At 37.3% G+C, this 15,593-nt stretch overlaps 1 protein-coding gene across 3 annotated transcripts in view; it reads left to right on the forward strand.

The window, feature by feature from the left end:
* The window catches only part of TTC29 (tetratricopeptide repeat domain 29), a 277,872-nt gene extending 265,962 nt beyond the window's left edge, over positions 1–11,910 (forward strand). The window contains exons 12-13 of one of the 3 annotated variants that reach the window (XM_061384054.1): positions 9,148–9,217; positions 11,322–11,910. In XM_061384054.1, the coding sequence (XP_061240038.1) occupies positions 9,148–9,217; positions 11,322–11,343 (92 nt within the window). In that variant the 3' untranslated portion in view covers positions 11,344–11,910. Of the gene's footprint in view, positions 1–9,147; positions 9,218–9,759; positions 9,923–11,321 lie in introns of those variants that run through there. The other 2 variants (XM_061384053.1, XM_061384052.1) reach the window with 2 other exon arrangements.
* Positions 11,911–15,593: the final 3,683 nt, after the last annotated feature.

The following is a 15,593-nucleotide window of genomic DNA, read 5'->3' on the forward strand; positions in this document are numbered from 1 at the left end:
ATTGACTCAAATACATTTCTTTTTACAGCTGAGTAATATTCCACTGTGTATATATACCACAGCTTCCTTCCTTATCTGTTCATCTGCCGATGGACATCTAGGTTGCTTCCATGTCCTGTCTATTGTAAACAGTGCTGCAGTGAACACTGGGGTACCTGTATGTTTTTCAGTTCTGGTTTCCTCTGAGTATATGCCCAGTAGTGGAATTTCTGGAAGTTTTATTTCTAGTCTTTTTAAGGAATCCCCATACTGTTCTCCTGGAGTAGGAAATGGCAACCCACTCCAGTATTCTTGCCTGGAGAATCCCAGGGACAGAGGAGCCTGGGGGCTGCCGTCTGTGGGGTCGCACAGAGTCAGACACGACTGACGCACTTGAGCAGCAGCAGCAGCGGCACACTGTTCTCCACAGTGGTTGTATCAGTTTGCGTTCCCACCACCAGTGTAAGAGGGTTCCCTTTTCTCCACACCTTCTTCAGCATTTAATGCCCTTGTCTCTTAACGGCCCCTTCATTAATGTCCAGAATCCCAGTTGAATGTGCCATCTGCTTCCTCCTGACTGATACCCACTCTTCCTCCATTGTGAGTATCAAGTGAGGTGGCTAAAGGCAAGTGAGTACAAGGAATATTAGGAAGCTTCCCCTTGGTGAAGAGTTCAGTCGATGAGAGAACAGTGCTAATGAGGCCATAATGTGTGTCTGGCTGCACTCCAGGCTCACAGGCTGTATCTCTGACCAGCCATTTTACACACCATCAGTTACAAGGAGGACCATGCCCAAAAGGACATGTCTGTGCCAACCCATCACCACTCCTGGGAATAATAATTCAGAGATGAGCCATTCAGTTGAGATAGCTTCAAAATCATCTTGGTTCCCAAAGGAAAGCTTTTGTAATGTGATTCTAGTGAAAATTGTACATAGGTTATTTTAAATAATAAAACCATCCCCATCAATATCTTTGTCCAAGATCTAATTTCATTTTGTTACTTAATCTGTAGCTCATTCCTAATGACATAGGTTAAAAGTCAAGTTTATTAAAATATGCCCTATATTGGCAATTGGACTCAGGATTATAAGTATATATATATTCAACTCACTTCTTTAAAATTTTTCTACTGTTGTGATTAACTGAATGAAATGATATAATGCTGTCTAGAAGATAAGCAGTTAAATTTTAATTCATTTATTTAAAGTGATTTTTTTGATTATCAAGTGTGAATGACAAATTTCAGTGTATATACTCTGTTCTCAGTACAGTTACCTTTTAAAACCACATTGTAATAGGCCATTGTTGATGTACTACTGTATTAATGTTGATGTACTGGGCTTAATTCCATGGTGTTAATTCTATATGATCTGAATACATGGGGCAGGGATAGTGACTTCTCCATTTTTTGGAAATCAGTTTCTGAGACTCTCTACTCTCGGCATGATAAAGAGCTATTTCTACTAAAATTGAATCTATGGCTTTAAGTAAATTGTGCTGTGATGCAAAAGTAAAATATAAGCTCCTCATTAACAATGTCATAATGCTACAATCACCCAGAAGATACGAGCAGTTTTCATACATGGTATTTATTCTTAATCATTTTCATAAAACACAATCTGAATTTTATTTTTTAACAAAACCCTTTGAGACATTTTGATAAGGTCAACAGAAAGCACAGTCTTTTAACATGAGGTGATCAACTTTTTGCCAATAGCAGGACCAGCAGACCTAATGGAGTAATAGCTGCAGGGTCCAGCTAAATATAATATACGAACCTAATCAACCTCTATGATGACTATTCAGAAGTAATCCCTTTAGCTTTGAACTGCAACACATATTTCAACAAGGCAAAAACCTTATGAAGAAATTCTCTGCAGACCACACTGATACAATACAGCCTTCATATCCTGCTCGATGTGTTTGCTGCTTATAGTGAGTTTTAAATTTAAGGTAATGACTGCTGTATATTCATGTGAGCATACAACAATACTTTTGATTTGTTGTGGAAAGGTTGAATCCATTACCAGGGGTCTAGTCTATAAACTCTGACACAACCTTTACATATGAGTTATTATTTACCCTTTTCTAGTAAGGCCACTAAGATGTTTTGCATGACAAAATGATAAAATTTCATTCACCTTTTCAGCCACAGAACTACCAGGTAACATCTTTTCCATTTCAATTTATACTCACTTCCAGATAGCATTTTTAAAATCTCATTTGTGTATCATACTGTATTATATGAAAATTATATGCCATTGTCTTCATGTAAAGGAATGGGATTGTAGGTTTATTGCAATTCAGCATTGTTGACTTATTCTATTGCTCTTTGGTACAAGGTTAAGCTAAAAGCTAGTGAAATCAGATCCTTTTCTTGCCCACTTATGGGAATCTATGCTTTGAGAGTCTTTGGCTCAGATGATAAAGAATCTGTGTGCAATGCAGGAAGACCCAGTTTTGATTCCTGGGTGGGGTAGATCCTATGGAGAAGGGAACGGCAACCCACTCCAGTATTGTCGCCTGGGGAATTCCAGGGACAGAGGAGCCTGGCGGGCTACAATCCATGGGGTCTCAAAGAGTTGGACACAACTAACACTTTCACTATTACTAACAAGGAGATACCTGTTTCTGTTGAAATGTAAGCAGTGTAAGCAAACACCACAGTCTCAAGTTTGCACTGTTTCTGGTCTCCCTTGCTAGAGTGATATGGGTCCTAATCTTCCAGCTTCCTTGAATGCCTACAGGTCAAACATCTCAAATCATACCTTAAGTCAAACCTACAGCAGGAAAACTAGGTTAGGAATCAAATTGAGTGCTTTTGCAAGATGGAACCCAAGAGTCAACCGTCCCATGATTCTCACCTTATTGCAAGTGAACAGAAATCTCTGAACACCTGAATAACTTCAAAAGTTCCTTTATGTAAGGTAACCTTTTGTTAAGGTTTCCTACTACAGTGGAAAAAAAAGATGTCCCTTTCAACATAGGGGACTGGAATGCAAAAGTAGGAAGTCAAGAGATACCTGAAGTAACAGGCAAGTTTGGTCTTAGAGTACAGAAATAAACAGGGCAAAAGTTAACAGAATTTTGCCAACAGAACACACTGATCATAGCAAACACCCTTTTCCTACAATACAAGAAATGACTCTACACAAGGATATCACCAGATGGTCAATACTGAAATCAGATTGATTATATTCTTTGTAACGAAGATGGAGAAGCTCTATACAGTCAACAAAAACAAGACCAGGAGCTGACTGTGGCTCAGATCATGAACTCCTTAAATTGAAGAAAGTGGACTATTAGACTCCTCAGGTGTGACCTAAATTAAATCCCTTCTGATTATCCAGTGGGAATGACAAATAGATTCAAGAGATTAGATCTGATAGAGTGCCTGAAGAACTATGGATGGAGGTTCATTATACAGGAGGCCATGATCAAAACCATCCCAAGAAAAATAAATACAAAAAGGCAAAATGGTTGTCTGAGGAGGCATTACAAATAGCTGAGAAAAGAAAATAAGAAAAGGCAAAGGAGAAAAGGAAAGATATATCTATCTGCATGCAGAATTCCAAGGAATAGCGAGCAGAAATTAAAAAAAAAAAAAAAAAAGGTCTTCCTAAGTGAACAATGCAAAGAGATAGAGGAAAACAACAGAATGGGAAAGACTAGAGATCTCTTCAAGAAAGTTACAGATACCAAGGGAACATCCCACGCAAAGATGGGAACAATAAAGGACAAAAATGGTATGCGCCTAATAGAAGCAGAGGATATTAAGAAGAGGTGGCAAGAATACACAGAAGAACTATACAAAAAAGATCTTAATGACCCAGATAACCACGATGGTATGATCACTCACCTAGAGCCAAACATCCTGGAGTACAAAGTCAAATAGGCCTTAGGAAGCATCACTAAGAACAAAGCTAGTGGAGGTGATGGAATTCCAGTTGAGCTATTTCAAATCCTGAAAGATGATGCTGTGAAAGTGCTGCACTCAATATGCCAGCAAATTTGGAAAACTCAGCAGTGGCCACAGGACTGGAAAAGGTCAGTTTTCATTCCAATCCCAAAGAAAGGCAATGCCAAGGAATGTTCAAACTACCACACAGTTGCACTCATCTCACACACTAGCAAAGTAATGCTCAAAATTTTCCAAGCTAGGCTTCAACAGTACTTGAACTGAGAACTTCCAGATGTTCAAGCTGGATTTAGAAAAGGCAGAGGAACCAGAGATCAAATCACCAACATTTGTTGGGCCATAGAAAAAAACAAAAAAATTCCAGAAAGACATCTGCCTCATGGACTATGCTAAAGCCTTTGTGTGGATCACAGCAAACTGTAGAAAATTCTAAAAGAGATGGGAATACCAGACCTGCCTCCTGAGAAACTTGTATGCAGGTCAAGAGGCAGCAGTTAGAACTGGTCATGAAACAACAGACCGGTTTCAAATTGGGAAAGGAGTACAACAAGGCTGTACATTGTCCCCCTGCTTGTTTAATGTATATGCAGAGCACATCATGCAAAACGCTGGGCTGGATGAAGTGCAAGCTGGAATCAAGATTCCCAGGAGAAATAGCAATAACCTCAGATATGCAGATGACACCATCCTAATGGCAAAAAGTGAAGAGGAACTGAAGAGCCTCTTGATGAAAGTGAAAGAGGAGAGTGAAAAAGCTGGCTTAAAACTCAGCATTCAAAAAACAATGATCATGGTATCTGGTCCCATCACTTCATGGCAAACAGATGGGGAAACAATGGAAATAGTGACAGACTTATTTTCTTGGGCTCCAAAATCTCTGCAGATGGTGACTGCAGCCATAAAATTAAAAGATGCTTGCTTCTTGGAAGAAAAGTTATGACCAACCTAAGCAGTGTAACCAACCAAAATCAGAGACATTACTTTGCCAGCAAAGGTCTGTATAGTCAAAGCTATAGTTTTTCCAGTAGTCATGTGTGGATGTGAGTTTTGGATCATAAAGAAGGCTGAGCACTAAAGAGTTGATGCTTTTGAGCTGTGGTGTTGGTGAAGACTTTTGAGAGTCCGTTGGACTACAAGAGATCAAACCAGTCAATCCTCAAGGAAATCAATCTTGAATATTTATTGGAAGCACTGATGGTTAAGCTGGAGCTCCAATACTTTGACCACCTGATGTGAAGAGCTGACTTATTAGCAAAGACCCTGAAACTGTGAAAGACTGAAGGCAGGAAGAAAAGGGGATGACAGGGGACAAGATGGTTGGATGGCATCACCAACTCGATGGACATGGGTTTGAGCAAGCTCCAAGAGATGATGAAGGACCAGGAAGCCTGGTGCGCTGCAGTCCCTAGGGTCAGAAAGAGTTGGACATGACTGAGTGACTGAAGAACAACAACACAGCAAGTGTAAATGCCTTTTATTTAAACCAGAAATTGTGACCCAAGTTGAGTAAAAGAAAAGCTGTAGATACAGTTATTCTTCTCAGAGAATCTACTTGAAAATATTTCACAATAAAAATCACCTTGGCTCAACACCTGGGAAATGAATGTTAAACAATTATTTGAGACCAGCCAGGTATAATTTCAAAGTTGGAAAGTCCAGGAACAATTTCTCCAGTTTAAGAAATATTGTTAAAAAAAAAAAAAGAAAAGAAATATTGTTACACCCTGCCAAACCAAAGGGAATGCTGAATTGAAGACATTAGATAGTATAAAATAGGCATTAGGATGTCTGGATGGTTCTCTATATTGTAATGCATTGAAAATATTCAACTGAGAAGCCCAAGGTAGTTCTTTACTTCAAAGAGTGATGGAATATATTCGTTAAAGTAAAGGCTAAGCTTCTATTACAAAAAGTCCCAAAGGTACAGTAGCTTAAGTGTATGGAAGTTTGTTTCTTCCCTAATCCTGAAGTGAGCTGTCTACATTTACAAGGTAGTCCCACAGGCATTCAGAAGGTCATGACCTTCTGTCTTATTGCTCCACCATCCTCCAGGGCAGGGTTTCTCAATATTGCACTATTAAAATTTTGAGCTGAATAATTTTTTTGTTGGGGAGAATGGTATGTCTGTCATGAGTGTTGTAAGATATTTAGCAGCATCCTTGGTCTCTACCCACTAGATGCCAATTGCACTTCCACCTACCAATTTTAACAACAAAAATATCTGCAGATGTTTCCCAACCTTCTCTGTGGAGAAAAGTCATCCAGTTGAGAACCACTGACTTGGATGTCATTATCATCTGCATGGTCGGAACCAAATCATAATTTTCCATGTTCAAGATTGAGGAAATGGAAAGTTTAAGGAGAAATGAATGCCCATTGCCTAATGCTCAGACCCAAAAGCAGTATGTATCATTCTGTCCACACTCATTGATGAGACCTTATTCGTGTGCCTTCAACCAAATCTGTATATGCTGATGGGGAAGATTTAGGAGAGTACAAAAAAACTGATAAGTGAAAGACAGAAGGAATTACTGGAGCCATGTCTTGTGTATTCAAGAGAGAATGAGATCTAGTAAAGAAGTAGAGGTAGATAGGAGCATGGGGACATGAAACACGCAGAGCAGAATTAAGAGAATAACTCTGGGCACAGAGCTTGTAGAAGCTTTTTCCTACTATGTTTTATTTCCTCTATGAAAATGGAAAATAAATCATCAGATGAGAATTATGATGCATATGGAGAGTTGTAGGTTTTGGAAAATGGAAAAAAAAAAGAGTAAATAAGTCATCTAGGAAAGTGGAAGAATGAATGGACTTGCTGCTGCTGCTAAGTCGCTTCAGTCGTGTCTGATTCTGTGCGACCTCATAGACGGCAGCCCACCAGGCTCCCCTGTGCCTGGGATTCTCCAGGCAAGAACACTGGAGTGGGTGCCATTTCCTTCTCCAATGATGAATGGACTTAGGAATGTTTAATAGAATGGCCTGAACATATTAATGACATGACATGCATGCAGCCTCAGTCTTGTCCAACTCTTTGAGACCCCATGGACTTTAGCCTACCAGGCTCCTTTGTCCATGAAATTCTCCAAGCAAGAACACTGGACTGAGTTGCCATTTTCTACTCCTGGGGATCTCCCCAATCCAGGGATTGAGTCTGCATATCAAGCATCTCCTGTATTGGCAGGCAGATTCTTTACCACTATGCTACCTGGGAAGCCGTGAAGGGTTCCCCCTAATGTCTGTGACCATGAATTTAAAATGAGACCCACTTGTATGTTTTTCCAGCTGAACCTTATGCTTCAGGACAGGAATAGGCAGCATGTTGGATTTACCTAGGGTTATAGTTTTGTCAAGTGAGTACAACAAAGTGAGAAAAGGTTAAGGAAGTCAGCGTTTATGCAAGAGGGTGAATGACCATGGAATTTGAACAGTTCAAAGAAGGGAAAGAGGAAATCAAAACAGAGAGAACAATGAAAAGATGATAGAACTGGAAATCCCAGTAGGGTTGAAGAACTGCTGGTGGTGGGGTCATAGAGGGAGTGATCTAGAAAGGATAAAAGCTGGTAGTCAGCTAGTTGAACACAGGTAACTGAGGGGGCCTGCAGTTACTGGTAGTGATGAAGTCTCAGAGTGCGCACAGGAACTGGTGGCTGCAGTAAGGTAAAGACAGTCTGAAAGAACAGAGCTCAAGGAATTGAGATCCAGGGCAAAAGAGCCTTCTACATGAACATTTAAGTTGCTAAATTAAGAAAGTAGTAGGAAAGTGACAATAAGCCAGTGATCCAATGAACTGAGAATACTGCAGTCGCAGTGGATCACAACAATAGTTGAGTATGTAACTGATGACGTGAGTTTCAGGAAGAGAAGACGGGAAGGCAAGTGCCCTGAAAGAGAATAATAGGGAGGAGGACACCTGCCCATCTCCAAGTCCAATACTAAGAGGACCAAGGGAAAGAAAAAAGGGTTTCTGGGCTGGCAGTATCCTCAGAGGACAGCCAGGTTTCTGTCAGAGCAAGAAAGGAAAGGAAATTTCACAAAATAAAGTGAGAATACAGTGGAAATATTTCAGGAGTTGTGGTAAGTGAGAGATAGACACCAAATATGAAATGTGCCAAACCTTATGAAAAGTAGAATGCAGGAAATGAAGAGGGACATGGACACCTGTCATCAGCAAGGATAAAGAGCATCTTATTAGATACATCCCAGTGCATTCAAGTCAAAAGTGGAAGGGCAGATAAGAAGGTTAAGTAACAAATTAGCATTATCTATTCATGTCTAAGTTTCCTAAGTCTTATTATTTGGATGCTTTATATAGGTCTCTAAATTAATTGTCCTTCTCAGTTTTTGTTTAACGAGTCATCTGATCCTCAAACAGTGGCTATTCCGGTTGCTGTTTCATATATCACTAGAATTCTGTGGGTTAGGAATTCCAATATGGCTTGGCTAGACATCAGTTGAGGTTACCTAGTGATGACACTCAACTGACAGATGGGTGGATTTGCTACTGACTGGAGCTTTGGTAGGATGGTTAGAAGGTCATCTGGGACTATCAACTGGAGCATCTATACATGGCCTTGCAGGACAGCAATCTCAGGGTGGTAGGATTTCTTATATGGCAACTGGCTTCCTCCAAAGCAAGAATCCTAAGAGAATCAAATGGAAGCGGCATAGCTTTTTCTGATTTAGCTTCAGAACTCATGCAGTCACTTCCTCCACATGCTATCGATTACAAAAGAGTCCTAAGCCTAGCTCAGTTTCAGCAGGAGGGAAATTGGATTCTGTCTCTTGAAGGGGCAATGGCAAGGTCATACTTCTAAGGAACATGCAGAGTGGGAGATATCATTGTGGCCATCTTTGACCAATATTATCTGCCCTGGTAACACAAGTGATACATAACAGCTTTGTCTATATAACATTACATTACACACAGTTGATAAGAGTAAGAGTTGTTGTTGTATTATGTTAATCCCTCAGTGTGTCCAGTTCTTTGCCACCCCATGGATTGTAGCCCACCAAGCTCCTCTGTCCAAGGGATTCTCCAAGCAAGAATACTGGAATGGGTTGCCATTCTCTTCTCCAGGAGATCTTCATAACCCAGAGATCAAACCTGGGTCTCCTGCATTGCAGGCAGTTTCTTTACTGTCTGAGACACCAGATACCCCTGAAAAGGGATTTCCAGGTTCAAACTGGAAAGAACTGTAAACTGTATTTGAGATAAAACATTAAATGTATACATGTTTTTTCTTTAGGAGAGTCTAGAAGATCCACAATGGAAAGTTTATATCACACCTCACAGTTTTCGGAAGAGGAATCCAGTGGGTATGATAAATGAAGTTAAACTTTCTATTAAGTATCCACATTATACAAGATACTAAATATTAATACAATGTAATTCTCCAAACACACATAAAAAGTAACTTCATCTAACACTTGATAAGTCATAGATAATACTGAAACACAGTATTTAAAAAAAAAATCACAAATGTACTTTACATAAGGTTAAGTACTTTTAATCTTTTCAGCTATGTCTAAAAATTACAGAATACAAAATGCAGTCAATCCTTGAACAACATGGAGGTCGGGGTGCTAACCCTCCTCCACACAGTGGAAAGGATCCATATAACCTATAGTCAGCCCTTCATATACTTGTTTCCTCCATATCCTCAGCTCTGCATCTGCAGATTCAACCAGTCACCAATTGTATATAGTACTACAGTGCTTTACTGTTGAAAAAAGTCTGCGTATAAGTGGACTCCCAAAGTTCAAACTCATGTTGTTCAAGGTCAGTTGTAATGTGGCAAGTGTGTTTGTGTGTGTTTTTAACTTTCTAGCCCAATATAAAATTTCATAATTTATTTCAGATTTTCAGGTAATCAAAAAAAATGACACTTAAACCAGCTTTTGATTCAGCAACAAAGGAAGAAGAAATTTATCGTACCACCTCAGTCTTCAATGCCTGTTACAGGAGTATGTTACAGATAATACAGATAGAGTTGTAATAAAGATAGGGTTATAACAAAACTATGACTATGTTTTCATTGGAATTTGTATTACAATTTGCTACCGATTTAGTCTAAAACATTTAAATTCTTGAAAAATAAATTTATCTCAAGTGCTTAGGAATACCAATAATTATCCATAAGCTAAATTGTAAAATTTTCCTCTTATCCATTATTCTACAAGAAACAGTGCTACTTTAGAATTGAAATTTGGTTGTGTCTAATGAGAAAATCATTTTAAGCTTAAGGAAATCTATGCTGAATAAAGGTGGGATAAAGATTTATTAAAATTCCAGAGAATCTTTTTAATATATGTAAAAGGATTGTAAGCAATAGACTACCATATTGGTAACTACTGCTCCGACAGTTTGCTTTACTTGGGAAAGTGAGAATAATTTTACTTTTTATACATAACTGGTTAAAATTTTTCCACATACATGACTATACATTGTGTATAGTACGTTTTATTGTTTTAACAATAAAAACTGTTAAAGACCAAAATGATCCTGTTACCACAGTATAAAGTGTTTCCTTAAGCATTTTCTTTACAAATACACCTTCTCATCTCACTGTTTAAAAAGATTGACTATGAGAAAACTTTTATTTGCTTTACAAGAATATTCTAGCTTTGAAGTTCTAAATCCAAATAACAGATGCTTATTTTTCCCCTCTAAAACCACTTCTGTAATAGCAGCCTTTTGCTAGAGTGTCTTCTTAAACTAATTTTAAGATCCCTTAAAAAGATGTTTGGAAAGTTTTGTGGGACTATTTTTAATCCCCACATTTTTGAAAACACTTCAGGGCAGTAGATGTGTGAAACATAAGCCTGTCGGGAAGGTCAGTAGAAACCGGAATTGACGATCGAATGCTAAACAGCCACACTGCTCTCCCTTCTGATAGATTTAATCAAAAGGTTTCTCTGCTGGTTTCTCCTTAAATTTCAATTTGAGTCATTTTTATTTGTGAAACTGAAAACAAAATTAAGCTCTTATGATGACAGATGCAAATCACAACCACATCAAATGCTAGTTCGTACCTATAAAAGGCCCTTCCATAAATAATGCAGCGAGGACCACTCACTGAGAAGGCATACGTATCTACAATGGTCTCTAATTCCTTTTTTATCAAAGTAACAGCACCTAAAATACAGCATTCCATAATGTACCACAATTACTTGAGCTTTCGTGTTCTTCTTTAAAGAACTGGTACAATATCATCATGCCTTTTCAACTTTTCATACGTTCTCATAAGAATCCCTGAAAGTGGTAAAAAAAAAAAAATGTATCCCAGGTTACAATAAACAAATATTTTTGTGCTCCCACATTTTAGGTTAACATTGATAATATCCTGGGGTAGATATGCGCTGATCTAATTTTTAAAGGACCCTTTATCTTTATTCTCTTCCTTTATTTCTTCCCTTCTAGGTACCTTCCTTTCCTCTCATAGGGCGGTGATTGCGTCTGCACAGGAATGATAGTATATATAGAAATGTAGAAGACATTTCTGGTTAACTTTCAAGAGTCTCCTTTAAAGGTGAAATATAGGGAGTCTTTAGACAAAGAAATGACTTCCATTAAGTTGAAAAGTTTTAAATGCCTTCCTTCCGAAGTTACTTTACCCAGATATTTTTTTAAGGAATGTATTGTATTAACATTATTACTAATTGATAGTTATCTCTTCTCCCCCTGCCCCCTACATACATACCACAGAAATTATAAACAGTGACCTGGAGAATAATGTGGTCGTGTAATTATTTGGAGAGCCTTATTTTGTTAAAAAAAAAAAAAGAAAAGAAAGAAAGAAAACCCGAATTGACTGAAAATCAAATAAAGAAAAAGATTCAAATGCTTTAGATTTTGTTTATATATTACTAAAAATTGATTTTGTTTCCAAACATCTTGCTTTTGTTTCTAACTTCTCAAGCTCTGTCTGACATAACAGTTCATAAAATCATACCCATAAACAATGAGATTGCAACTGATTATATTGTTATTGTCTCCAAATTTTTGAATGTATATATAACAACTTTACATTTTATATAGCTATAATTATATGTATATATAAATATGAATTGTATCAATATTAAAAAAAGTTTTTCATCATTATTTGCTTAGACAATAAAGAATTTACCAGGGTGAATAACTTTGCCATCAGAGAACAACTTCTCACCATTTGTAATCCCTAAACTTTAAAACATGTTCAGAACCCACGAGTGGTCAAAGAAATACAAATTGAAGCAGCAGTGTAATCCTAACATTTTATCTACCATATGATCAATATTTGAAAAGAATAAAAAATAGCCAATGTTACAATGGTAGGTAAAACAAAGCAGAAGTGTAAGTTGTAAAAAATAAAAAAAATTTTAAATCTCAGAGCAAATTAACAGCATGTACCAAAGCCTTTAAACATTTTTTGACCCTAAAATTTCACCTCTAAGAATTTGTCTCAGGAAATCAGACAAGTGAGAAATATTGAAGATGCAAAGCTATTTATTGAAGTTCCTTTTGCCGGCTAGTATATGAATAAACAAAACCTATTAATAGATTCAACCTAAATACCCAATAATAAGTAATTAGTCAAATAATTTATAGCAGTATTAATCCTTCATGGGCTTCCCTGGTGGCTCAGTGGTAAAACATTTGCGTGCCAATGCAGGTGATGCCAGTTCGATCCTTGGGTCTCCCCTGGAGAAGGAAATGACAACCCATTCCAGTATTCTTGTGAAAATCCCCATGGACAGAGAAACCTGGCAGGCTACAGTCCATGGGGTCACAAAAGAGTCAGACTTGACTTAGCAATTAAGCAACAACAACAGTAATACCTTTCATACTAGGCATATTAGTTTTCTATTGCTGCTGCGACAAATTACCACAAATTTAGTATTTATATTTACATTTATATTACTGAATATGCATAGAAGCAATTCCTGAAAGATATACCACTGAATGTTAATAGTTACTTATAAAAGCTAGAGTTACAAGTGATAGAATTTTTTTTTTCATTTTCTGTATTTAAATCCATGAGCATGCATTGTTGGCATATTAATACATAAATAAATATAAAACAAAATAATTTTTCTACTTTTTCTTCTGTGACCTTGGGAGAAAAATTCCCTCATTTTTGACCCCTTTTTTTTTAAGATTTATTTATTTGCTTTTGGTTGTGCTGGGTCTTCAGTGCTGCACACAGGCTTTCTCTGGTTGTGGCTAGCAGGGTCTGCTCTTCGCTGGGGAGCATGGGATTCTCATGGCAGTGGCTTCCCTTGTTGCAGAACACAGGCTGTTAGGAGAGTGGGCTTCAGCAGTCACAGCACAGGGACTCAGTAACTGCGCCTCACAGGCTGTAGGCACCGGCTCAGTAGTCGTGGCACTCCAGGCTTAGTTGTTCCATGGCATGTGAGAAGCTTCCGGACCATGAATGGAACCCATGACCCCTGCATTGGCAGGCAGATTCTCACCCACTAGACCACCAGGGAGGCCCCCGACCCCTGTTTCTTAATCAGAAAAATGAGCTACATGATATTTTTCTCATCCTTTCCAACTCTAAGACTTTCTGATTCTAAACCAGCCACTCAACTCAGGTTCGATCTAAACTTAAAAAAAAAAGGAAAAAGGGGGGAAATTTTAAGGATGGAAGGAAGCCATCAAGGATATAAGAATCCTCTTCATTTTGCCAATTTCACACACCGTAGAAAACTAGAATTGCTTTTTATGGGCTGCCGTCTATGGGGTCGCACAGAGTCTGACATGACTGAAGTGACTCAGCAGCAGCAGCAGCAGCAACTCATTCAAGACTGAGGTTCCCAATGAAGTTGTTTATTCACCTTTGTTAATTGTCAAAATGCTCTTGATTTATTCTAGCTTTTAAACTACATGTCCTGAACTGTTATTACTAAAGCAGCAGCACCGAGGATATTGTAAATGAGCAGAGACAAGACAGAGAAGCTATTAATGTATCCATGGAGCCAACATTCATGATGGAGAACACAATAGATGTCTTATCAAATGAGTAAATAAACAAGACATATTGTTATAAAAACTTGAAGGATATAAATGAGATGTGATAGATAATAATGGAGAAGGGCCATAAGGGAAGGACTCTCCGAGGAAGTAACATTTGAACAGAGACCTGCAAGATCACTTCATCTCCATTTGGCTAACTATAACAAAAAAAAAAAGATGGACAATATCAAGTGATCAGGACAATGTAGAGAACCAGTGTAGAAATTGGAACCCTCAGTGTAGAAATTGGAACCCTCACACATTACTGATAGGGATATCAAATGATGCAACTTCTTTCAAAAGCAGTTTTGCAGTGCCTCAAAAAATTAAATACAGAATTAACTTAAAATTCAGAAATTCCAATTCCACCCCTAGATATCTTCCCAAAAGAATTGGAAATATATATTTAAACAAAAATGTGTACATAAATGTTCATAGCAGCATTACTCATAATAGCTAAAAAGTAGAACAAGCCAAATGTCCGTAAACTGACAGATGAATAAATAAAATGTAGTCTATCATGGAATGGGATGTATAAAGGTCACACACCTTTGTGAATATACTAAAACCACTGAATTGTGCAATTTTTAAAAGTGTGAGCTTTATGTTTATAAATAAGTGATAAGCAAATTGTATCTCAATGAATCTGTTACTTTTGAAGTAACGATAAAAATAATAGGGGATAATGATAGCATCTATTTCACCTTCCTCATGAGTTTTATCAAATTTAAAATGAGTTAATATGTATAAAGTACTTAAAGGAAAATATTTGACCCATTGTAAGTGCTATGGAACTGATAAATAAGAAAATTTCCTGTCAAGGTAAAAGTTTATGTTTTGATATACATTCCCACCCCTTCCAAACACACAGTATTAATGGAATAAATATAAAAATAATTTGAAATATATACAACCAATAAACTATTAGTATTTAGAATGCAATAAATCTACAAGATCAATAAGAAACAACATAACAGAAAAATGAGCAGAATATAAGAATAATCCATAGGCAAAGGACTCCAAATAATCAATAAAATATGAAAATATCAACTTCACAGTTAATCAGGAAAATCATAGTAAAATAAGAAAATGCATTCTGTACTCACCCACTTTGACAAAAAAATAAAAAATTCTAATAACCTCAAGTGTTGATGAGGATATGGAGAAATAAACGTTTTAGAAAACAATTGGACACTTGTAGATCTGACACTGTACTGGATAATAAAGGTAAAGATACTTAGAATGTATTAACCAGAAAGTCCATTTCTAAGCACATTCCCTAAAGAAATGAGACAAACTGAGAATTTTTATTGTATCCTTGTTTATGGTAGTGAAAATTGAAACATATCTATTAAAATGACTATGGATTCACCATGGTATTGGTACGCTAGAAGCCATATAGGGTAGTTGATAAATGAATAAATGAACTAGTATGCCTAGCAAAGACAAATCTCCAAAAACTAATTTTGTGCAAAAAGAAATGTTTCAGAATAATTTGTACATTATATGTATACATATAGAACAATGTGTGTATTTTAAATGCACTAGTGAAGTAACCAGTGTACTAAAACCCTGCCCTTCCTTTTCCCCAAGAAGATGACCTGGCCTGAAACAAGTCTGTCTCTTCTTTTGCTAATAACTTCCTTACCCTACCCTCCTCCTGCTTATAAAAACCTCCCAATTTAGTACAACTCT

Source organism: Bos javanicus, chromosome 17, assembly GCF_032452875.1.
Source record: "Bos javanicus breed banteng chromosome 17, ARS-OSU_banteng_1.0, whole genome shotgun sequence".
In the NCBI taxonomy this organism is placed as follows: Eukaryota; Metazoa; Chordata; class Mammalia; order Artiodactyla; family Bovidae; genus Bos; species Bos javanicus.